At 37.6% G+C, this 25126-nt stretch overlaps 2 protein-coding genes and 1 long non-coding RNA gene across 10 annotated transcripts in view; 1 reads left to right on the top strand and 2 right to left on the bottom strand.

Moving 5' to 3' along the window:
• The window catches only part of farp2 (FERM, RhoGEF and pleckstrin domain protein 2), a 51355-nt gene extending 42306 nt beyond the window's left edge, over positions 1 to 9049 (bottom strand). The window contains exons 1-2 of one of the 4 annotated variants that reach the window (XM_046855670.1): positions 8929 to 9049; positions 7016 to 7252 (exon numbers count right to left, since the gene is read on the bottom strand). In XM_046855670.1, the coding sequence (XP_046711626.1) occupies positions 7016 to 7207 (192 nt within the window). In that variant the 5' untranslated portion in view covers positions 7208 to 7252; positions 8929 to 9049. Of the gene's footprint in view, positions 1 to 7015; positions 7253 to 8669; positions 8817 to 8928 lie in introns of those variants that run through there. The other 3 variants (XM_046855684.1, XM_046855662.1, XM_046855679.1) reach the window with 3 other exon arrangements.
• A 1622-nt stretch (positions 9050 to 10671) lies between these two features.
• LOC124384257 (ephexin-1) overlaps positions 10672 to 25126 on the bottom strand; it is a 35748-nt gene continuing 21293 nt past the window's right edge. Inside the window, exons 1-14 of one of the 5 annotated variants that reach the window (XM_046846971.1) lie at positions 23375 to 23498; positions 19944 to 20195; positions 19620 to 19847; positions 17598 to 18148; positions 17322 to 17482; positions 17065 to 17217; positions 16666 to 16795; positions 16508 to 16585; positions 15769 to 15858; positions 15479 to 15630; positions 15165 to 15335; positions 14060 to 14121; positions 12753 to 12857; positions 10672 to 11299 (exon numbers count right to left, since the gene is read on the bottom strand). In XM_046846971.1, the coding sequence (XP_046702927.1) occupies positions 11100 to 11299; positions 12753 to 12857; positions 14060 to 14121; positions 15165 to 15335; positions 15479 to 15630; positions 15769 to 15858; positions 16508 to 16585; positions 16666 to 16795; positions 17065 to 17217; positions 17322 to 17482; positions 17598 to 18148; positions 19620 to 19847; positions 19944 to 20169 (2307 nt within the window). In that variant the 5' untranslated portion in view covers positions 20170 to 20195; positions 23375 to 23498 and the 3' untranslated portion in view covers positions 10672 to 11099. Of the gene's footprint in view, positions 11300 to 12752; positions 12858 to 14059; positions 14122 to 15164; positions 15336 to 15478; positions 15631 to 15768; positions 15859 to 16507; positions 16586 to 16665; positions 16796 to 17064; positions 17218 to 17321; positions 17483 to 17597; positions 18149 to 19619; positions 19848 to 19943; positions 20196 to 23374; positions 23499 to 25126 lie in introns of those variants that run through there. The other 4 variants (XM_046846961.1, XM_046846978.1, XM_046846988.1 and 1 more) reach the window with 4 other exon arrangements.
• On the top strand, positions 14439 to 15048 carry LOC124384279. Its single transcript, XR_006925368.1, has 2 exons — positions 14439 to 14717; positions 14790 to 15048. It is a non-coding gene; the product is annotated as an uncharacterized LOC124384279 (long non-coding RNA).

Here is a 25126-nt window from a genome sequence, read left to right as displayed (position 1 = left end):
CACTTGTGTGCCTCCAGCTTTGTGGTATCAGTGTGGAGAAGAACCACATATGGCAGGTCATGACAAAGGTCCCAATATTTTTGTCCGTATAGTGCATGTATACACTCCCTAAAGCACCTCTCCGATTTCCTGTGGGGATTCCAGTATAATTAAAACAGAAAAGTCTGGCATGTGCAAGTGTCCTCCATGTTTAATCTGACTTTTATTCACTGTAAATCAATCCAGCAGATTTTCTCCAAGGGGTTGCTCATTTCCTCATAGTATTGACTATGTTTATTCATATTTACCAAGAGATCAACCCCAATGGAGAAATCTAAAAGCCTCTATTTTAAACACCGATATACATAATCTTTTTAAATTGTACTCCCTCAGACACACACTTCCCAATGCCCTACTCTTCATTTGGATACATTGCAGACAGGGAGAGCAACACACTGTTGTAATGAAGTGCTGCATGAAAGGACCCAGTGTTCTCTGCTGTCCCATAATGCAATGCCCTCACTTGTGGAGAGATGTGGGAGGGGGGGCCGCTCCATACTAGATGCAGAGAACACAACTCAACCTGCAAAACTTATGTTCATAACAGCTTGGACTAAATGCGGCCAAACAGGAAGTCCGTGTTGGACGAAGCCATTCCAGGTTAGTTTCCAAGTGGAAAAACACAGGTTAGCTTTTACCAGGTTTTGCAATAACCAGCAGAATTTATGTTTATGGAACATAACTCTGGAAAGCATTTATGTAAATACTGTAAACACAAAGAGTGTATGACGATGCACCGTTTTGATTATTTCCCAAGAAATTACAAAACAAATGATTTTTTTTGCTTCATGGTGTTGTTTTCATGTAAACATTTGCAGGCCTCTTCATCACCAACAAACATGTATGGAAAGATGCCACTTTAGCATTGAAAAGCAGAGGGTCTCTGGTTTCCTCCTCCTTTTTCTCATGAAATCTGATCCATGCCATACATCACCTGGAAAATCTCTCTCTTAATGGAACCATCCCAAACAACATAAACTGATTAGCTTTTTATGCACTGTATAGATTACATTAGTTTTTCTTCTTTGTTGCAGAAACACATGGCTATGGGGACAGAAAACAGTGCTCCTCTTTCAACTCATGTGCCAAAGCATGTATCTTTTGTCTTTTTTTTTTTTTTTTTTGTCTTATTTTTATTATTTTTTTTACTCAACACAACCACAAAAAACAAAACAAGATTTAATTACAAGTGCACAAAGCAAACACGGATCGCGTTGCTCCGACAGCTCGGGTTACAAATCAACAACATTCGCAGCATTCTTGCAAATTATCTTCCCGTTAATAAGAAAAGATGAAAAGCTGATGAAAAGCCGGGACGTAGATTTGCGCTCGGCTTCCAAGTTGTCTAAATGAAACTCCAGCCAGTTGTTTTGCAGATAAAAATGTGTGTGTGAACAGGGAGGACATTCACACGAGCAGCGGTGTATTAATAGCCCATTGCGTGGTCATCTGTAAAATAAAAAGTATTTTCTCTTCTTTCTCCTCCTTAATTTTACTAGTTCCTACCCCCTTAAAATTAAAAAACGCACTCGTTGCAGTTTTTGGCAAAACTCCTACTCTGAGCACACATTCCTTGGATTTTGTTAGAGTCTCTCTCTTTCTCCTAGTGTAACGTCTATTCCCATCCCCAAGAATTTCAGCCTCACGAATTCCTCCGAGGGTTATAGCACGGCACACGGCCGACTGGACGCACGCATTCATGACATTCCATGCAAATTTCAAAAAGGTTCATTTCAACTGGGTGCCTCTGTATAAGGCTCAGAGACAACATATGGCAGCAGAGATTAGGGATAACGGGCAACTCTGCTGACAAAGCTGCCATCACCATTATTGTTATGGCTAATTAGGGAGATTTAGGTCACAGATGTACACATACCGTATGTACGAGATTATAATATGCGACTACTGTGTGACCTGCTATTCTATATGAGCATTTTTGTATTGGCCAGTAAAGCCATTAAAGCCAGTAAAGCCAGTAAAGCCATTAGTATTATTCCTGCCTCGTTGTACAAGGGTTTACTCTTTATACAGTTGCTACATAGAGACACAATGGAAGGGGGTCTCAAATGTACTTGACTAATGAAATTAAAACAAAGACTATGAGGAAAAAAGAAAAATAAAGATTTATTTAGCAGCACTTCCTTCTACCATGCACCATCCTGACAATCACTGGTAATGGAAAGTCACCTACAGTAAGATAATCAATGGTGCACATTTAGAAACTTCATAAACAGGGTTTCTGCAGGTGTCACCAAATCAAATTTAAGACTTTTTTTAGGACCTTTTTAAGACCATTATAATTAAAATTTAAGACCTATAATCATGACATCAATAAGAAGTACTTTTTCTTTATTAAAAGAACCATGCTAAATATATGGAGGAAAATAAGGCAGGTCTCTTAAAGTGTAATTTGTTTCCACAAAATTACGCTAAAATTCCCTACAAGAACGTCTGTGAAAACTAAACCCATTAAATTGCCATGTCACAGAGTGCAAATACAAATATACAACAACAAAAAAAATATAATAAATATAAAAATCTATTTAAAATATATTTTTAAAAAGGGTAAACACACTATACGATGTTTATGTTTTAGTGTGAAATGAAAACAAACCTCACCCCTTGCTGTTTTCTCACAATCGGAAAACTAAAACCTGTTTAAAATGATTTAAGCCCTACAACAAATATAAGACTTTCTAATGCCTAAAATGTAAATTATTTCAATTTTGTATTTTTTTTAGTCTTTTTAAGACCCTGTGCGAGTTCCTCACTGCTCTAATAAATGCTGATTTTTGGAAAGTCACTTTGCACAAAAAGCACATTTTTTTGACCTAGTAAACTGTAGATCTGATACGGTTTCAGTAATGTGCGTTTATTGGACGGTTCAATACGGATCATTTGAACAATATAATTATTTAGTCCCAGCGAGAACAAACAGGATTAAAGCTCTGGGTTCCAAGAATGAATAAATTGCAAGCGTAATAATTAAAGATTATAACAAGAATATATTGTTTAAATATATTTGCTGCATTTCAATCAATAAAAAAACCTTTGAGTATGGAAACCACGGCTACGTGTGCCAGATCGGCTTCCTGTCAGTACTCACTACTGCTGAAGAAACAAAGACTTGAACATTTATTTTGGGTTCAGAAAGTACAAATCATGGTGAAAGCAATAACTGGCAAGTTGGACAACTGTTCATTTGGATGGACACAAATGTGGGGTTTTTTTTGTTTGTTTCTTTTACAAATGGACAGAAAGCGTATGTTGTTAATGCTGCTTCCTCATTTCTTCCGCAGGGAACGTGAGCAGGTCACTCCTCTGTAACAACTAGAAAATGTCCCGCAAACGTAGAATTAGTTTCGATTAAATTTTAGAATGGGATTCAAAAGAATCAAGAAAAGACTTAAATAGGCAGATGAGCAGGAGTGGAAAAACAACTAAATATGTATAGGTTCTAATGAACTACAACACAGAAATCAGAGGTAAAAGACAGAAAGAACAAGTTTTGACTTGTAAGTCGTAATTTGAAGGAGGAAATGACGTACCTCAGCACATTCAACATTTAGCCAACCGTAATAAATAATTGAGCTTTTTTTTTTCTCAAACTGCAAATGTTTTAGATTTAACAAGTGAATGTGCCTGCATGTTAATTTAATTATTTAATTCTGTATACAATATGCTTTATGACGCAAAGTAGAAAGTGCTGTTTAAATTCGTTCTTTCACTCGGTGAAAGAACTAATAGTTGAGAAAACGAGTAGGAATTTCAAGTATAGCTTTTACTGGTTCGAGGTGTGGGATTTCCCAAGTATGACTGTCCAATTGCTACACTTCAGTGGGGACCCCTTCATTGAATTCTTGAGTGTAGACTGATTCTAGAAAAACATAACCCCTAATCTTAGGTCACGATAATCGTACAAAAACATTTACTTATCACAACAACCTCCTGAAATAAATAAAATATCCCATAATTACCAAATGACATTGTGTCCAGCCCACCATAATGAACAATTACACGAAATTCATTAATCTGGTTTTTGGCCAAAGCGGACAGCATAGAAAAGATCTGTGGCATAAATATACGCCTGAAACAGAGCACGAGCTGCAAACGCTAACTTTAGGCAGCGAGGCAAATTACAAGCCAGCTGACCAGGAGAGGGAGGGAACAGAGCCGTGGTTTTCCAGGTCAGCGGTTGTTGTAACCAGAGTTAGAGCACTTTCATGCCCTGCCCAACACATCCAACCTTTAAAACACATTCATCACTTCCACTAGACACATATAGCAAAAGTTACTACAAACAACTGTGTGGTTTCTATACATATGAATACATGAGAATTTTCTATCTACCCAACAACTTGAACATGCATGTTAGATTTGAAGACATGGTCAGCCACCACAAAAAACATTTAGAAATTTGAATGTGAAGATGAAAACAGGTTTTCTGAACAAAACGTGGTGGTCAATATGCTTTGCAGCCACACTATGACATTATTTTAGTCTATTCAGACAATTGACATCACAGATGTGGAAGGGAAAAGGGAACTTATGCTTTTTGATTTTTCTGAGACAAAAAGATCAAAAATTTGAAAGAAAATAAAAATTAAATAAAAAAAATATTACATTTCAGGATAATTTTGTTAAAGCACAAACAAGGGGGGAAAAAAAGATCAACAATTTAATAAAGATGGTAAATTGTTTGTGGAAGCCGAGGCAGAGATATGTTTTTGATAGCAGGATTTCAGCATGCAGATGTTAGGCCAAGTTCCATCTTGGAAACAGATGTTGAAAATGTCACATTAAACTGGCATTGCAACACACACACACACACACACTTTCTGTACAAGCCAAAGTAAAAAAAAAAAACAACAATAATAAGCTGGGATGGAGCATTGCGATCTGTTCTTGCTAATAATAAACACACTATCGGGACAAAAGTATGTGGACATCCAGACATTGTAGCTACAAAGTTGGCTACAAGTTCACTGTAACTAAGGAACCCAAACCTGGGCCAGCAGCCCTCAGAGACAACAGCTCCATCTGGACAGGATTAAAATTTCATGGGGTCCTGGAGTAATTTCCTACTTTACAGGTGCTTCTCTGTGACTATATTACCAGTCAGCATTTTTTTTCTTGGCCCTGCGATTGTCCCCTGCAGTCCCCCTGCAGAGTCGGTCTGGTTTAAGGCTCCCTTAATTCTATCAAACCCTTGACGCATTTTACATTCTTCTTACACCAACACAAACATGCACATTTATAACATTATAGGAATTTATTAAACATTATAGGAATCAAATGTCCAGTTAACTCATGTACCCAGAAATTTACTTCCTGAACCCAAGAAGTGCAACCAAATTCAGACCTTTTTGGGTTTGGTACCATGAAATGTTTCCTGGTCTGCGTGACAGTAAAGAAAACGTTTGTATTAATTAGTTTAGCTGCATTACAAGCCCCCAGCACAGTGGTTTAACACATACCTCACATCATGCCTCACATTTGATCTGCAAGTAAAAAGAGTGAAAGTGGCAACTACCCAGTGTGAGATCCTTCCTCACCCACACTCCTGCATCCAACACCGTAATCCCTTTTCCTGCCAAGTTCAACGTCACAGGCGCAGGGTATAGATGTAGCAAGAAGTAACCAAACTATAAGCTAGGTCTTCTACAACTAGTGTGTAAGTGGTTCTTTTCTTTTCAGCCACGAAAAACTTTCAACGTTCAAAACATGTTTATTTTTTGAGGGGTTTTTTGGGTTCTAGATTTAAAACTAAGCACTTTTTCTGAAGCACATTATCCTGGTTGTTTTTATATTAAAAAGTAGTTCAATTCAATTTAGTGCACAATTAGATTTCCTATATAGCTTTTTTCTATTAGGGTTTTAGTTTTATTATACACAAAACACTTTTATTATATATAAAACATTCACCATTGTAATTATTGTCATTAATATTCCAGTGTGATTTCGTTTTTGGCCTGAACTTTGGCCTGTGTTAGTGGTATTAAAGCAAGTAGCCAAACCAAGCACTGAACAAAAACTGAAATCCGATCCTAAAGCACTAAACCACTATCATGACGGCCAGTGACCCGGGCTCGATGTTGAAACCGTTAAAAGATGTTTTTCCAGAGTTTTCTCTCAGTTGGACGGTTACACCAGGCTACACTAGAGAGACTCATGGCTCATAAAACCACTTCAGGCCAGCAGCCTAGTTAGATCTCAGACACAACAAGTGGGGCGTGCCCAAAGTGATCTTAAAGAAGGGATTCGAGGAGCACAGCGAGGTGGCAGCTGTCACATGTCACCCACAGCATAGCTGCCTTAAGATGAACGTTCTCTCTCAAACTCATTTCTCTGCTTTTATGAAAACTGCCCAGAAGTTCATCTAAATAACCTGCCACTTGGATCAAGAGAAGAAAATTAGTCAAAAAAAATAAAATAAATGGGTGAGCAACAGATTTAACAACTAAATACAGAAAAATAGAAGGAGATAATGATGCATCAAGACATTTCTCCTTTTTAGCACACAGGTGGTAGAATGAACTTCCCCTAAATGCTTAAACAGAGTCACTGGCTTCTTTTTTTTGTGTGTGTGTGTAAACAAACCCTGAACACCTACCTCTTTACTCAGCACTTACATAAGCACCATTTTAAACATGTTTTATTCAAGTATTGTACCAACTATTCCCTTAAAGCGTTTCAGATGAATGTATTATCAGGCCCTGACCTATTTTACTAGCATAATCTTGTTTTTGATGGATACTGTAAATGTAAATTACAGCTCAGAATGCACATACTGTATGAGTACATTAAGCAACAAAAACAGTGTTCCGAAGTCTCATTTAACGTTTGTGAAATATTCAAAATAAAGAAAAACTTTCGCTTTCAATACTGGAGCGGAAGCATTTGACGTCCCTCGGCTTTATTTGCATAGTTAACTCATGAGAAAAACAGTGAACTTCATACAGAAAATGGGACTTACCTCAATCTCATAGAATTCCTGAGCATCATCCAGGCCCTGAACACGGATCTGCAGACACTTGCCTTTGCCACCTGTGACAGGTGAGTTCAGGCTTTGTCCGGGTTCCAGCGTACTGATGCCGGGGTTGAACTGAGATCCCAGGCGTGTGCCTGGAGTCTGCAGCGCCCGGTACGTGCCCTCAACCTCGCCCATCGCTGCTCACGGCGCAGCCGGCCTTCTTTCTCTCACACACCCAGCCTGCGAGGAAAACACAGAATGGAAATGAATTAGAAATCCTGAACAATTCGCACATTTCCATTCATCCAGCCGCTATCCTTGCTGTACACCCTGATCCCATAATAGCAGTGTACTGATTGATGTATTAGTGCAGCTGTTCTGTTTAAGAAGGCCTGACATCACCTAGTGGAAACAGTTCAGTCTCTGCTGAAAAGTCATCCATCATACACAGTGACGCAGAGACAGACGTGGCCACCTCCAAAACAAACTAGGACTGTATTAATAGACTGTGCCTTTTATTTTTTTTCGCTACTGTAAAACACTATCCAAAAATGACTTCCTTGCATATGAAGATCTGTGAAAAGAAAGGACTTGTTTGTTTTGTTGTGTTTAATCGCAAATTGAGTGTGCCAGCAGAACGACAACGTAGCCATGAAACAAATCCAAAACCTGTTACCCGCCTCGATTATTCCCACACATTGAGAAACCCAGATAAATCAGCTCCTTTTTGGTTTTATAACAAGATTTATAGACTAAATCATCACCCCGGATCTAAGGCGTCGACGTATTAACAGTTTGAAGAAAATATGGAAGCCAAATATCATGATCTGGGCTTAGCCATATGCTTTCCATCACAACACTTCAGCAATATACGCTGATGCGAGATCCAAATCCAACACCTCATAGAACATCTGCATTATACACTATCGACTGCAGTAAAACAATACCAATCAGAATGGATTTGATGTGATGTGACAACAGACCCCTGAGCTTTAAGGGATCGGTTTCCTTTTCATGGTTTTGATCTATTATCCAAAGACAAAAATAGGACGATCTCAAAACTTTTTCAGACATTAGCTTGATCACTGAGTTACAATTTAAGTTTCGGTTCTCTTTAACAAGCCGCCTGATATTGCATTTATGGAAATTGAGCAAATTTGATTTAAACATCAGTGGATGAAGTCTGCAATAGTTGTTTCAATCCAATAGTTGTGCTATAAGCTGGTAAAAGGAGAAGCCTCTGGGATGAGGAATGGTGTCAGATCCTGCTATAGTCTTATGTATTTCTTACCAACAGGCAAATTATAACCAAAGCATACAAAATATACCTGCAGTAGTGAAATGCAAGCGCGTGGAGATTTCTCAAGTCAAACAGTTTTACATCAAATAATCATTAAGGCATTAATAAATGAGCAGATTGTTTGCAGTGGTCAGGATAACAAAAGGAAGTTGTAATGCGCATGGATAAGATTGGGAGAGACAATTTAATGCTGTTACACAGAACTCTGCAGTGTTTTTCAGGGAGCTGGATTTAGCAAAATCTCAGTAACCAGGTAACCTACTGAGAGCACAAATCTGATTTAGTGTGAGCGCGCGCGCGTGCCTGCGTGTGCGCGCGTTTGTGCGGAGAGAGAGTGAGTGAGAGAGAAATGGCTACCTTTTCTAGACTTTATCTGCAAAACATCCTATACGAGCCCAAACTCTTCCATGACGAAGCTCCTAAACATTTCGCAAACTGCACAAAAAAACACCCACCAAACTTCGACCTCCCACTGACACGCGCTTTTTAAAGCGCCCAAGACTTAAAAAGTGTTTCTGACGACCTCAAAAACAATAATTAAAGTTGTTTTAAAGAGCACAATACTTCAAAACAAACGTTATTCGTTCGCTTTAAACTAATAAAAAGCAGCTTTTACCTCGTCTCCGTGCGCCTTATTCCTCTCAACTCTTTTTTTTTCAGGAATTACTTGAGACTGGAGTCACAGGCGCGAGCCACAAACAAAGGCGTCACCTGATTGGAAGAAGCCCCGGAACATCCTGATTGGAGGAATACAGGTGTGACTTGATTGGATGGCGCAAGGCATTCTTTAGTTCTTATTGGTTGAGCGTTTGAGACGCTTGAATCCAGGGAATCATTGGCTTTTTTTTTTTTTTTTTTTTTAATTTAAAACACATTTCTATGCGCTCCGGTGATGTTTTCAACAGGGACAACATCACCCTCATTCTGCTTAGGGTCTGCATAGTGCTGGCAAGCAGGTCACACCAGGAAGACCAGTTTAACCAGCAGATCATACAGTTTGACAGAGAGGGTTTAAGACATTGACAGTCCTAGAAGATCTGATAAACCGAACAACACTGTCCACCAGGCCAACACTTACCTGCACAGATTTCCTGTTGTTCAGCATAGCAAAAAGCTTTTATTCATTCTTAAGGGAAACTAGTGAATAGGTAAATAAATGGTTAAAAAATAAATAAATGATGGTAAGATGTTGCAGTGGCTGACTGCAATCCTCCTCTCCTACAAGACCTGTACACTTCCAGGACCCTAAAGCAGGCAGCTAAGATCATGGGTGACCTCTTTCACCATAGACACACTCACAAAACAAAAACAGCTTCTTCCCATCAGCAGCTGAGCTCATCAACAAGGACCCACCATCATCTCTGATCCGCCTCCAAAAACTCTACCATTAATGTAAACCACTATTTCATATGCATTACAATAACACAACCAACATGGACTAGTATATTGCACCACTTCCAACTCAAATGCAGTGCTTCACTTTACATACCCTTGAGAAGAGCCTGGAGAGGTGGAGATATGCGCTGGAGAGAAGGGAAATGAAAGTCATTAGGAGTAAGACAGAGTACATGTGTGTGAATGAGAGGGAGGGCAGTGGAGTGCAGGGAGAAAGTGGAGGAGTTCAGGTACCCGGGGTCAACAGTGCAAAGTGTGTGTTCGAGAAGTGTAGGAAAGAGTGCAGGCAGGGTGGAGTGGGGGGAGAAGAGTGGCAGGAGTGATCTGTGATAGAAGAGTATCTGCGAGAGGGAAAGGGAAAGTTTATAGGACTGTGGTGAGACCTGTGATGTTGTATGGTTTAGTGACAGTGGCATTGAGTAAAAGACAGGAGGTGGAGCTGGAGGTAGCAGAGCTGAAGATGTTGAGGTTTTTGTTGGGAGTAACAACAATGGACAGGATTAGAAATTAGTTTATTAGAGGGACAGCGCATGTAGGACGTTTTGGAGAAAAGGTGAGGGAGGCGAGATTGAAATGGTTTGGACATGTGCAGAGGAGAGACATGGGGTATATCGGTAGGAGAATGCTAAGGATGGAACCACCAGAAAAAAGGAAAAGAGGAAGACCAAGGAGGACGTTTATGGATATGGTGAGGGAAGACATGCAGGTGGTTGGTTCGAAAGTGGCAGATGTAAAGGATGGGGGGGGGGGGGGGGGCATCCACATTGGTTTCTTTATCCATAGATAGATAGATAGATAGATAGATAGATAGATAGATAGATAGATAGATAGATAGATACCTTGCCTTTTGAGGTTTCTTTCCTTAAGAGCACTTACTGAAGATGAAAATAGGACGAAGTAACAACTATTTAAACAGTGCCTTTATACATCATATTACATACACAATGCAAGAATATATAATACATTCAATTTGAATGAACATTTTTATTCTCAATTTATTCAAAAGGTGATGTATAAAAAGGGCGACCGTTTCAGAGTAGTCTGAGGTTTCAGCGAGGAATATAAAATAAAAAAACTCTTTTACAATCAACACATCAATTATCTATTAAAAGTCTAAAATCTGAGAAGTATCATTAACTTTTAGTTAGTTTAAGCAAATTAGTAAGCTAAGCTATCACATTGAAGAACATGATGCTTTCCATCACCATTACAATAAAATAAAATATTATTCAGAGCATGATCATTAAATACGATTTAGATTTCATTATATTTATGGACACAGACTCATAAAATGTGCACACAGTAAACTCCCAGTGTTTTAAGTTTCTGAAGGTGTTGCTACAGTAGCACTGGACCTATAAGATTTAATATGCAGACAATGAAATAATATTATTAATGTATGTTGAAGCAGGTAGCAGTGTGCCGTTCCTGACTGATGCTATGGCATTTTATGATGCTTGCAGCTGTCTGAAGGACATGATGGCGCTGACGCAGGTTGCGTCTCTGCACATGTTCATTAATGATCTCCACCACACACTTAGCAGGGAACCAGCCCCTTTCCATACCAGGAAGCTTTCGACCCTCCATTAAACCTGCAATGATAAAAAAATGCATGTTACTGTTTTTTTAAGATTCCAATGAGGTGTCTGAGAGAATGAAGCATATTAGGGGTGTAATGCAATCTGGTTAGGTTTGATTTAAATTTACAGCTGAATGTCTAATTAGATATGAACCCCTTTCTATAGTTCTATAGAGGTAGAAATGTACAACAAAACAGTCTCACGGCATTTCGTGATAGAGTCACGAACTTTAATCTATCAATTCGTGTTCATGGGCACGGATTTCCCCCTTTCTTCGTGTCACTCAGCACGACTGTCTCCGTCTGGCTCCATCTCCATAGCAACGGAGGCAGAGGATCAAAGACAACGCTTACAGAAATGCCAATGGTAATCTTTTTCCCCAATATTATCAGAGAATAAGGCAAAAATATACATTAGGGATGGGTGTTATACTGTAATAAATGTGTGTCTCTAATTAAACGCAGTCTCCTTAATTAACCTGGAGAATATATTTACTGTATTCTGACTGGAAGGAACCAATGAGAGTAGATTTCTGAATATAAAGCAGTAAAATCGAGAATAAAATCTCCTGTTTAAACATTGAGTAATGGTGCTTGAAAAAAATGAAATCAATAAAAAACGAGAAAAAAACCCCAATACAGTGTCTGTGGTATCAGAAAGTCGTCCTCAGTGACACGAAAAAAGAGGGAAAAGTGTCTACGAACACGAATCAATAGACTACATTTCGTGACTATTTCATGAAATGCCATAAGACTGGACTGATATGTCAGCACTGGTAGGATCATTTTTGAACTCTTAGCCTCATCTACATTATTCTGGCATTTTATTTGCAACAGCCTGTAACAAATTCTCACAAATTTACTTGGTGCTATTTCCTCAAAATATAATTCGGAGCATGATAAACCGACACAGACTAGAATAAAAAAAAAAAATCATTAAATATGTGCCTTGCATTTTAATTCATGCGCTCTTTTCTTTCCCTGCAAGCTTCATATCTGAATCCCCACTCACACCGTAATTAAATAAAACACCACCAGCTTGTGTGACTTCTTTAGTTATGTCTTGCAGAATCCCAGTTCCTTTTGCACACCTTTATTATCCACCAGATCTTCCTGTGAACCTTTCTGATAAGCTTTTTAAAAACAACAAACAAACACATCATCCTATTCGTATATCTCTTTGTACTCAAATCATGTATTAGTATTTGATTAAAATCCTCAAAGTAAGTTGTGCTTAAAAGTAATCAGTGACATGGACATGGCTCACATGGAAAAAAAACAAGTCACTAATTAAGGAATTTGTGCTCCTAAAAATAAATATATCCCAAATTCATTGCAGATTTATCAAACCTTAAAACTACTTATGCACAATTTGTATACAGCATGCACAAATACCTTCTAAATAAATTATTTACAAGATTTTATAATGTCTATGAGCAAATCAGTTGGTTTGTTTATTAGATTACCGTCAGATTTTTTCTGAATGACGCTGACGATGTCCCCTGGCTCTAGATTGAGCTCACCAAGTTGTTGTCCATTATACACCTCAATGCACTGTACCTGAGGACAATCTGAGGAATAAACAATATATTATTAATGTAATTCATTAATGCTGCTAATCAAATTGTCAAGCTGGATTTGCAATGAAAGCGCAACCCTGCCCCCTCGTGGGTATTCCTGAGTAATACAGAACATGAGATAGAAATGATTTGGGGAGTTTTGTTTGACCTGAGGGTCTGATGCCATTTAAAATGCTCTTTCAACGATCATATCTGAAATAATTATATGAGTTCGTCATGAGTGGGGAAAAATACTGAAATACCTCACTGAGAACATTACTGATCTGTCAGATACCCTGTATCCCTATTTAATACTCGTATTCTCTATATTGTCTTACATTGTCTGTATCGTCTCGTATAGTCTGTTTTTCTCTTGTCTGTTTTGTCTTGTATAGTCCAAACTGAATGTATAGTTTTATTTATGTCTGTACTTTGAGAGTCACTAACAGCTGGAACCCAATTCCTTGTGTGTGTCAACACACTTGGCCAATAAACCTGATTCTGATTCTGAAATTATAGTCTGTTTGTTTATAGAATGTATATTTATGTTTATGCATGTCAAAATCTTACTCTCAAAAGTGAAATTACACTGTAAATTTGGGCTAATTTTATGATTGTTTTTGTTGTTTAAAAAAAAAAAACTACAGTGTTTGCTTAAAAGTCAATCACGGCATGACATTAGCAAAAAGAAAAAACTGCTAATTAAGTTAAATATTGAATCTGAATCAGAAAGATCTTTATTGCCAAGTATGTTTGCATTTACAAGGAATTTGTTTTGGCGACAGAAACTTCGAGTTGCACATTTAAAAAGAAACATGTTATGCAAAATAGAAATTAAAATAAATAAATAAAAAAAGTTATTGCGAATTTTAATAAAGAAAAAAAATAAATAACCCAACTGATATTTCAAGTTAGATCAAATATGTGCCTCAATAGATGGCAAAGAAGAATCCTGTGCTTTGTCTTCGCTTAGTCCAGCTAACTGAAATATTTTACAGAGGTAGGGCCAGGGGTGCTCATTCTCAGGTTCTTGAGATTTTATATTTTTAAATAATAATATTTTTAAAGATTTTAAATAAAAGTAAGGAGTAAATCATTTGTTGTAATAATTACTTAAGCAGTTAAGTGTAACTGCATCAAACAATATTAATCTCCCAGACACAAATCTGTGTTCAGTGCAAACAAACACCTTCCCCCAAATCCAAGGCACTTACCCCACTCTTCATACACTCCTTCCTCACTCTTCAGCAACATCAGCCAGCTGTTTCTCTCTTCTCTGAGAACAGAAACAGTGTGGATATTAGCAAATTGACTTGCTAATTAGACCTTTCCGCTGTAACTGTAGTATTAAATATGTAGAGAAAAGCAAATATTTTTGGCTATTCATAAAAATGTAGAACTTTATAGTATTCACTCTCACAGCAGCATTTTTCCTCACAATGTAATAAATATTCAGTGGGTATTAAACTGTCAGGGATCCACCAGCCACACCTTCACCTAACCCACCTATCACTCCAAACAGCTCTCCTACCTACTAATCATCTACACCTGGCACTCATCAGCCTCCATGCTATATAACCTCTGTTCCCCCCTCACCAGCTCATTGTCCGTTCTACAGTTTAGGCTGATGAACATTGTTGGACTACCCAAGCTACGTATGCTATGTGGCTAGTTGGGGTTATCGTTGTTTGCGGGACTGTTTAGTTCTCTGAACTTTCTCTGGTCATAGCATTCACCAGGTTTAGTTAAACTTGGAGCTTAGTTCTGGTCTGCCGTTTTCTGCCTTTTCCCTTTTGTTCTTTATTAAACATCATGAATTGCACTTCAGTTTCCGGCATGTTCTTCCGCCTGACATAAACCTACCATTTGAAGGTATACATTTACTCACTGTAGATCATTTGTTGCTGTGAGCAATTTCTCACCCCTTTCTACACTGTTCATCAGGAGAAAAGAACTACCGTTGGACCACTGCTGACCAGATATTATTTGTGTGGTACAGCAGGTACAGCAGATTTGCTGTGTATTTTAACACCACAATGTCACCACTAACCAAAGATTTCCAGCAAACAGTGCTGTCGACAGAACCTGACAAAGAACTCTGACAAAGATCTAAAGGACGAATGTGGACGGAAATAAAGAGAGGTATTCGTCCCTATTGTACTGCGCACACATCCAAATGTCTAATAAAGTAATCACAGAGTTTCAAAGTTCCTGTCCTCCACAGATACCATCAGGTTCAGCACTTAAAATGGTCGGTAATACATCTATATCTGTGTCTTTGTGTGTGTGTGTTAGTAATTATATTCTCAGTCTACTCACAGAGAGGAAGCCTGCAGTAAAACTTGGTATGAGTTTCCTTTTTTCTTTACAATAGCCAGCTGAAAGACTCTGCTCACGTCATACCCTTCCAGATCATCCTCCACTTCAGCCCCCTCTGTAACCTCAATGAGGGAGCGGTGGACATGGTCATGCACCACATACTTGTCTGACCTAGATATTGGCATTTACAAGATTACATTACACACAAATAAATTATGTTATGATGCGACATTGTGTTACTGTCAAAATACAATAAGCAAAGATCTGGTGGATCTAATGAAAATCATTGTGCGTCTTTTAGAGTTCATTCTCACCCTTTTTTTGAAGCTAACAGTAGCAAATCATTAAAGAGAATCAAATGGACAGGACAGTTTTTTTTCTGGCCAAAAATGCTCTCATTCCTAGCAAGCAGGGTCATCTCACCAATTCTGATTAACCAACGAGATGGTGACACCAGTGGGCAGGACTGAAACACCAACAGACAAGCGGACAGACAGACAGACAGACAGACAGACAGAATAAAAATGTAATCTTTATTTGTTTTACTTTCATTGAATCCAAATAATTCCTTCGACTAAAACAGATAATATAACATCAGAATCACCTTGCACTCAAACTCTATCTTGTTGACAACGTCCACAAGCTCTTTAATCTGGTTCACCTTACCCACTTCCCTATTGCATTTCTCCAGCACCTACACACACAAAAATACATTAGCAATCGCACCCAGTTCCATTTGTGACATGGGATTGCAACTCATGTCACCATAAAACTTGTAACCCTTTTCAAATCACAAACACAAATAATTCAATGTTACTAGGTTAAAATACATGGAAGAATATGAAAACTGTTTTTCCACAAATATCATTTCAATCTGGTCAGTAAAAACATTGAGGCAATTATTTAATGATCTAAAAGTAAAAAAAAATCAAGATTTTCATAGCATTTCCAGGAAGAATTAGCAAGAACCTGTAGGCTGGTACTTAATCGCATCATTGGTAATATAATAAAAACATGGACAGCCCACTATATAGTAGACTTATGCAATGCATGTGGGGTTTTTATGTATTGTCATGATAATATTTCAATAGTAGGCCACCTGCTTTCATTTTTCAGTTTATACATCTGGTTAATATTTCAGATAAAAAAGAGCACAACATGGTGACCATCACATACTGTATTTTTTTTATGCAGTGAGCACATAACAACATCGATGTGACCTGCTACATTATACTGCATATGAATACATTCCTGTGACCATAATAAGCCTTTTAAATGTTCAGTGGTACATTTTCAAGATTGTATGTATTTCTTTACTCTTCACAAATCAACACCTTATTTACCTCAGAGATTTTTGTCAGGGCTGCTTTTGCGATGAGCTGAACATTTGACTGTGATTGGGCTGTCCTCTTTAGTATGGTCTGCAACAGAAAACATTTTCAGACGGAAGCATGAGCATGAGTCCTATTTCATTTTTGCACATTTGGTTCTCTTCTCTCACCTCCATTAAAACCTTGAGGTGCGAAATCCTTTGAAAAGGCAGAGAGAGGAAAGAGTCAAGAGGCAGTCGATTGCAACACGAATCCTCCTGAAGCTTGTTTAAGATCTCCACAAATCGAGGATTCTCCTTCCTGGCAAGAAGAAACCACACTTTTGTATAAGTGGAGAATTTGCAAGCCTTCTATTTATCCAGGTTGGGGCAGTTAGAGATATGAGAGCACAGACCATTCATAATAAGGTCACTCTCTTGAAATAGGCAGATAATTTGGTATCATCAAGCCTCTAGACACACTTATCATTGAACATCTTTAACAACACACAGTCCTGACTTCAAAATATAGATAGCAACCATGCTTCTAAAATCCTGTGTATTTTAAGATTATTAAATCATGCTTTCTACCTCAGGTTGTTAAGTGTGTGCTTCTGGCATGGCATGTTGCGGATGTAATCCACATAAGCATTCAAAGGTCCAATGGCATAATGATAGACAACATCACAGAGAACATTACAAATCAAATGGTAGCCCATCTCCTGTACCATTGAGTTAAGAAATCTATAATAAGACACAATCATATATAAAGTCATTAAAATATCCTTATATTATTTATGTTAACTGGGTTATTATTTATCTCTGTGTGTTATAAAATGAAGACTCACCTCTGGCTTATTTCTCTCATTTTGCATATGCTGGAAAAGAGTGATTTTTGGTCTTGGGAACTTATAGTTGATGTTAGTTCTGCAGATTTCATGAAATGATTCACAACAACATTTAGTCGCTCAAGATAGGACTTCTCAGAAGTTGCCACTTCATAAATGCTCTTTGGTGGGTACAGACACACAAAAACACAAAAGAATCATATAAGAAAGAAATGGATGATGATGATGATGAAAGATTTTAAGATTTCGTAGACCCTTCTGCTGTGATTGTAATACCTCCTGAAGGCAAATCTCCTCTGGGGTTAGACTGTTTAGGATTCCACTCTTTTTTACAACATGGTGTTCCTGCCAAAAGGCCTCTTGGAAATGACCACCCTCCTTTTTCTTTCCTCCATCTGAATAGCTTTTCTGAATGCTCTGAAAGCTGAATGCCCTCTTAACCTTCAAGCTTGAAGGTGGCAAAATTGTGTCACTTGATTGTTCTGAGCATTTTGCTGATTCTTGGAAGGACTGACTACGTAAACAGCTGGATAGTTTTTTTTTTATTTTATTTGCATTGTCTATCTTCCGAAATGGCAATGAGAAACATTCTGTTTGAATACAATCCTCTTTAGAGAGCATACATTTTACCAATATTGTTTTGGGTTTCCCATCAGGTTCACATAGCCGGGATAATTCGTTCCTCAAACTCTCAAAGATGAGCTCATTGTTGGGCCGTTTAAACTGTTCCTGATAGAGCATCTTTTCTTTACTCCACTTCCTTGAAGTAGGTGTAGACTTTTGGAAAGGCATTGCTGGTGCGTCACCACTTGGCTCAGTTTTATTTCCTGATGGTAGAGATAGAATAGAAGTTTTTATATGATTTGTCTAATTTGCAGATATCAGTGCATTAACCACCATTGACCAAGCTGAGGGTAGAGAGAGACAAGAAAATTTATTGAAATGTAAGCTGTTTAATGTCTCAATGTACTCTGAAATTACCAGATAGAATAAATAAACAATTGGACATAAAAATAAATCTTGGAATCGTTTTGTTAAACAAAATTTAATCTGAACTTTTGATCCATCAAAGTAGCCACAAGGAAAATCGAATGTTCTTTGGAAACTTCTTTCCAACACGGTTACAGATGTTCCTACAAATGTCTTTTACCCTTGTGACCAGTTCATCCCAAACGATCTTGATGGGATTTAAGTCTGGAGGCTGTGCTGGCCATTCTATAATTTGAAGCCTACAGTCTTTTTCTTTTCTTCTAAGTATTGCATGCTGCAAAATACTGTGGTAATAGTTTTGGTTCACTCTGTTCAAGTCCCCATCTATGGATGCTGCGAAAGAGCCCCCGACCACCAGGCTTCCATGCTTGACAGTTGGTGTCACACAGAGGAACCATCTTTCCATCTAATCAACGATGTAAAAAATCTTGCATGATGAACTGCAGATTTCATTTTGATTCATTGATCCACAAATTCTTCTAGTCTTTATTTGTTCACTGGTGGTGTTTCCTGGGCCTGAAAAGGCTCTTTTTCTTATTTTGCCATCTTAGCAATAGCTTTCTTACAGTCACTCAAAATGTCAAACTTGCTCTAAATCTTCACATTTGTAACAGAAACTATGACCAGTGTTAAGCTTTGCTTGAAGCTGTGGCCCTCGGAGGCACCTACCACACAAGCTGTTGACTCTCACAAACTTGTCTTTTGATTCTCTTGTGGCTTGGGTCTGCTAGACTTCTTTCTGTCAGAGCTTCCTCCAGTTTAGAAATACATGTGAATTGTGTAGAAAACTGTATTCACTGACTCATTCACTTTCTTTTAAATTTCTCTAATGCAAAAACCTACACCTTTAAGGTTTGTAATAGTTTGTCTGTCTTCCTTTGTTATTTCTCTTTTTCTCACAATTATAAGAACAATATACTACTTCCTGCATTACAACACCATTCATATATTGCTTAAGAGGCTGTAGGAGCACAGTCTATTCAAACAACACATTTACTGTATATAGACAGAGGGTTGGTAAGTAATCAACAAACAACTGCAAGAATTGCAGCAATCAGAGAGCATGTGATGTTTAACTTTACTAAGTTATTAAAGTTTATTAGGTTCACCCTTTAATTTGTCACCCATCTATTTTCCCTAATGAAAGAACCCAAAATGTAATTTTCTTCATCTTAATATGTTGTTTAGAAATTATGTATTAACTCAGTCAAGAGCAAAAGACACTTTAATGTGAACATGTACATTTAATGTAAAATGTACTTTTCTATAGACCTCTTATGATTAACATTAAAATGTATGAAATCTTACCATTTATTATGTTAAGCTGCAAGGTCTCTTTAGGCAGAGGTCTTGTAGGTATAGGTAAATCTGGAGGGAATCTTCTTGGTTCCTTATTATTATTATTTCCCGAGCTAGTTATGTAATTGTCCTGGTACTGTTTGGTTTTCTGTGGTCCATTCTTGCTGGGATTATGACACTCACAAGAACAGTAGGCTGGATAGGCTAGAGGAACAGTGTGGTTCTCGCGTGATCCATCTATGAAACACATTTTCTATATGTACCAACTTTAAACACAATAAAATTACCATCTGTGAATAAACTGAAAAATAAAATAAATTAAATGTGACATACTTGATGCAGGATTGTCTGTGTCTGAAGTGGCTTGACCAACATGGCCAGGTGGGTTCAGGGTGTGCTTAAATGGACCAGGTTTGTGCATACGAGGTTTAGGGATAGGCCTGTATTGTGCACCATTTGTTGTGTTAGTGCTGCTGAGAGGAGAATCCAAGACCTTATGTGGTATAACCCCTTCTATCTGGGGTTTAGGGGGTATGGGGGGTTTAGTCTTTGCACCCATACAGTTTTCTTGTGATCCTCACAGCCCTGTGGAATTAAGGTAGTTTTCATACTTTTAGCAGAAAATATCTAATTATAACTATAAAAAATCCATGAAGCAGATTAATTCAGCTTATCTTAAAGGCAAAATTCATTTGGATGTGACCAGAGATGCAATTCCTTTACTTCATTACTATAAATAATTATTTTCCTTAGGCATTAGTAAAACTAAGTGCAAATGCTCTTACTCAAGTAAGCCTCAAGTAAAAACATAATTGTAGCTACTAAACTTTTATTTTTAACTTTAAAGTACTTATCGAAAATCTTAAATGTAATATTCTCAATATTTACCAAAGATTCACACACACTTTTGCCTTCCACTTAAAAAAACAATCAAACCAAAAAATACCATCACATCTTCAGTAACAAAATGTTTTCAATGCTATTGCTGTTTTTGAATTCATTTTACCATGGTCATTAAACTTTAGCTACCCACCCCTGCCTGTGGCCAGCACAAATTTCTGTTGGTGTGATGGCTTTTCAGAATGTCAACGTGCGTTAAATTCAGTGAATGGATGTGCACCGTAATAAAAACGTTATAAAATAATAAAGTTTTGTCTTCAGCTATACGACTCCACTGTTTCTTAGGAATAAGTAATAAGTTCACAATCTATTTACTTTTGATCCGCCTTGCCACCCGTCACACATAGCAGAATTGCTAGCTAGGTCAAGAAGCCTATACATCTGTGTTTGCTCATTCTCACCCCTCAAACGTGGGGATTCCTTTCATGCTCATGCCCCGGCATGCTGTTTACTGACAGCATTACCACAAGAACTAAGATTGAGACATTCCTCCTACAGTGAGAGAAGCAATTTATTGCTGAGCACAAGGCTGATCCTAAAAAAATCCCCTTTCGAAAACCCTAATCACTGAGGAATGCTGTAGCTGACTCAAAGGGGAAAGTAGGTACATGACCATGCTTATCCAGAAATAGGCAAACCTTCCTTATTTAAAGATTCATGCTAACATTACAAAAGATACCCCCTTGATTTAAACTTTTCAGAGCCAAGGAAAGTACACAAGTAATGAGGGGTTTCAAATAGAACAGAAACAGTATGTTACCATGAGAACATATACAAATATAGATGTTGGTGAGTGAGAGAGAAATATTAAAATCAGAAAACAGATTATTTGGCAGTTATATACACTATTTGAAGATATAATGGCATTATGGCATTATGGCATGGTCTTGGTGTGGTTGCGGATTAACATGTATTTACACGGTGGGTGTTTTTTTTAATCTATCACATTTGACTTGTGCTACAGGCTGCTATATAGATTTTGTACAGATTTTGTAGAGTAACTGTGTAACATGCAGTAGACCAAATTCAAATGCCAGCATCCCCACCACAAAAGAATAATAAAACTAATTAAAACAATACAATGTTTAATTGATCAAACTAAACAATCAACAGATACATTTAGTTTTTTACATTTGAACTGAAATCAGATGATGTTTTTATATTGATTGTATTATTTGATTGCATTGGCTGCTGATAATTGCATTCCAAAGACAAATTACGGTCGTAGCTAGTTTAATAGATACCATAGGTAGACAAAACTATTTTTGCTAAATACATTCTTTCTAATTAACAAAAGGTCTAAAAACTATGGGCTACAAAGAATACAATTACAGTTTTTATAGTTTGCACAATGCATGTAATATTACTAGTCTTTAACACTGCTCCTTACTCACTCATAAAGAAAACCTTCATACTGCATATGGTGCAATTTCAACCACACTATGCTTCTGCTATAATATTTTCTGTAATTTTTGTCCATCATGTGCAACAAAACGTCTGTTTGTGCATCATCTGAAAAGGTGACCAAATCAATGGAACATTGCCTTGTACCTGTTAAATAGCAACACATACATAATATTTAGTAGTATTTTAAAAGAGTTCAAATATATGGTGTTGAATACTATATGAAGATCAATATTTGTTGAATGTCTGACATATTTGCCCATATTTGCCCAAGTTATGCAAAGAGACAGGTTTACTTTTTTCTTATTTATTTTGTGTTTATAGTTTCAATTTCAGGATTATAGTGATCTCATTATTGACATGTAGGGACATGTCAGAGATTGGAGGAAATATTTGAGTCTTAAGGAGAATTCAGGAGTTAGGGCGTATTTGTTACCATTATCTTTCATTTGTAATTTCATTTTCGATGCCTAATATATATATTGGTATGTGCTACACAGCCTGCCTACAGTTTTTAGCAATGAAGTGTCATGAAAAATGCAAAACATCCCAGCATGTCTAAACAATAAGTTTCCTTTCACATGTTGACATTAGCAACTTTTTCTTTTTATCATTATCACTTTTTATCTACAGCATCCTCTTTGGTAGATGCTTTTATTTGACTCTTGGGATGAAACCTATTTCCACACAAAAATCCAGCACATTCAACACAAATTTTGTGTTAATGTAAAGCATTTGTAAAGCAGGACAATCTATCAAGACATTTACAAGGAACATCATGACATAATGAAGCAGTGCACCTACACCCAGAAAACTTTAATGAAACATTTCTTTAAATGGATGCAAAATTCTCCATTTCAAGGAAGCAAAATTAACAAGACCCCTTGTGATTTATTGCCCGATAAAAACTAAAATATTTATTGAGAAAGTGTTTTAATGATAAAAACAGATAGACATCTGTAAATGGACTGCCACAGATACAAATCTATGTACATTTACACAGAGGCACACTCTACAAAAGTGATGTTATACAAGACTAGCAACACTTAAGACATACTTTCATTTCTTCGCAATAGGGCACAGAAACTATGTCCAGAGTTTCAAGCATTGTTCGTATCATAGGCACTATTTTTGTGATTTACAACTGAAACTACAACACAAACATGTTGAGGAGTTTATGCAAGACCCCAAATCGTTCTTTGGCAGTCAGTGGATACAAACCTCCAATCTTCCATTCACTCTTTAAATCTTAACTGCACATTACAACTGTATCTTTTGTTTACATTTTTATTCTTACTTTAAGCATCTGAGCATAGACAAGACCAAATTAAGTCTTGTTTTAACAGTTTGTGTAGCAAAGTTAGCTAAATGACATTTAGCTTGTGTTTTACCCTTACATCTCTTTATAAGCACAATTTCTTTAGAAATAATAATAATAAAAAAGAGATTACACTTCTTACCACAAGTCACCTGCCTTTTCTTTATTGATAATAAGATTAAGATAAGATTAGTCCACTGCTGGTCTGCTTGTCCTAAACCACCAGGGCAGAGATTTTAGCTCTTCTTCACATATATACATCCACAGACACCTACACTGTGGAAAGAGACATAAGTGAATATGCCATTCACTGAACTGTGCTTTCCTGTACTGCTGCCCCGCCCTCTTACAGGAAAACAATAATCTTTTTGTCAGGAGGCAAGCTGCACTTACTGTGAAAAAATGTGGCATCTTTGATGCAGATGGACTAAATATATTTTATGAAATAGATACAGTGGGGCATAAAAGTATTTAGTCAGCCACCAATTGTGCAAGTTCTCCCACCTAAAAAGATGAGAGAGGCCTGTAATTTTCATCATAGGTACACTTCAACTATGAGAGACAAAATTAAATCCCAAAAATCACATTGTCTGATTTTTAAATAATTTATTTTACAAATTATGGTGGAAAATAAGTATTTGGTCACCTATAAAAAAGCATGATTTCTGGCTCTCACAGATTTATAACTTCTTCTTTAAGAGGCTCCTCTGTCCTCCACTTTTTTCCTGTATTAATGGCACCTGTTTGAACTCGTTATCAGTATAAAAGACAGACTCCAAACTCCACTATGGCCAAGACCAAAGAGCTGTCAAAGGGACACCAGAAACTAAATTGTAGACCTGCACCAGGCTGGGAAGATTGAATCTGCAATAGGTAAGCAGCTTGGTGTCAAGAAATCAACTGTGGGAGCAATTATTAGAAAATGGAAGACATACAAGACCACTGATAATCTCCCTCGATCTGGGACTCCACGCAAGATCTCACCCCGTGGGGTCAAAATGATCACAAGAATGGTGAGCAAAAATCCCAGAACCCCAACGGTGGGACCAAGTGAACGACCTGCAGAGAGCTGGAACCAAAGTAACAAAGGCTACCATCAGTAACACACTACGCCGCCAGGGACTCAAATCCTGCAGTGCCAGATGTGTCCCCCTGCTTAAGCCAGTACATGTCTGGGCCCATCTGAAGTTTGCAAACATTTGAATGATCCAGAAGAGGATTGGGAGAATGGCATATGGTCAGATGAAACCAAAATAGAACTTTTTGGAGTTGCATCCAAAGAACACCATACTTACTGTGAAGCATGGGGGTGAAAACATCATGCTTTGGGGCTGTTTTTCTGCAAAGGGATCAGGACGACTGATCCGTGTAAAGGAAAGAATGAATAGGGCCATGTATCGTGAGATTTTGAGTGAAAACCTTCCATCAGCAAGGCCATTTAAGATGAAACGTGGCTGGGTCTTTCAGTATGACAATGATCCCAAACACACCACCCGGGCAACGAAGGAGTGGCTTCTTAAGAAGCATTTCAAGGTCCTGGAGTGGCCTAGCCAGTCTCCAGATCTCAACCCCATAGAAAATTTTTGGAGGGAGTTGAAAATCCGTGTTGCCTATCAACAGCCCCAAAACATCACTGCTCTAGAGGAGATCTGCATGGAGGAATTGGCCAAACTACCAGCAACAGTGTGTAAAGATCTTGGGGAGACTTACAGAAAACGTTTGATCTCTGTCATTGCCAACAAAGGGTATATAACAAAGTATTGAGATGAACTTTGTTATTGACCACATACTTATTTTCCACCATAATTTGCAAATAAATTCTTTAAAAATCAGACAGTGATTTTCTGGATTTTTTTTCTCATTTTGTCTCTCATAGTTGAAGTGTACCTATGAT

Source organism: Silurus meridionalis, chromosome 1 (assembly GCF_014805685.1).
Source record: "Silurus meridionalis isolate SWU-2019-XX chromosome 1, ASM1480568v1, whole genome shotgun sequence".
NCBI classification, from domain to species: Eukaryota; Metazoa; Chordata; class Actinopteri; order Siluriformes; family Siluridae; genus Silurus; species Silurus meridionalis.
The sequence above is the reverse complement of the archived record's forward strand: the minus strand, read 5'-3'. Positions and strand labels throughout refer to the sequence as shown.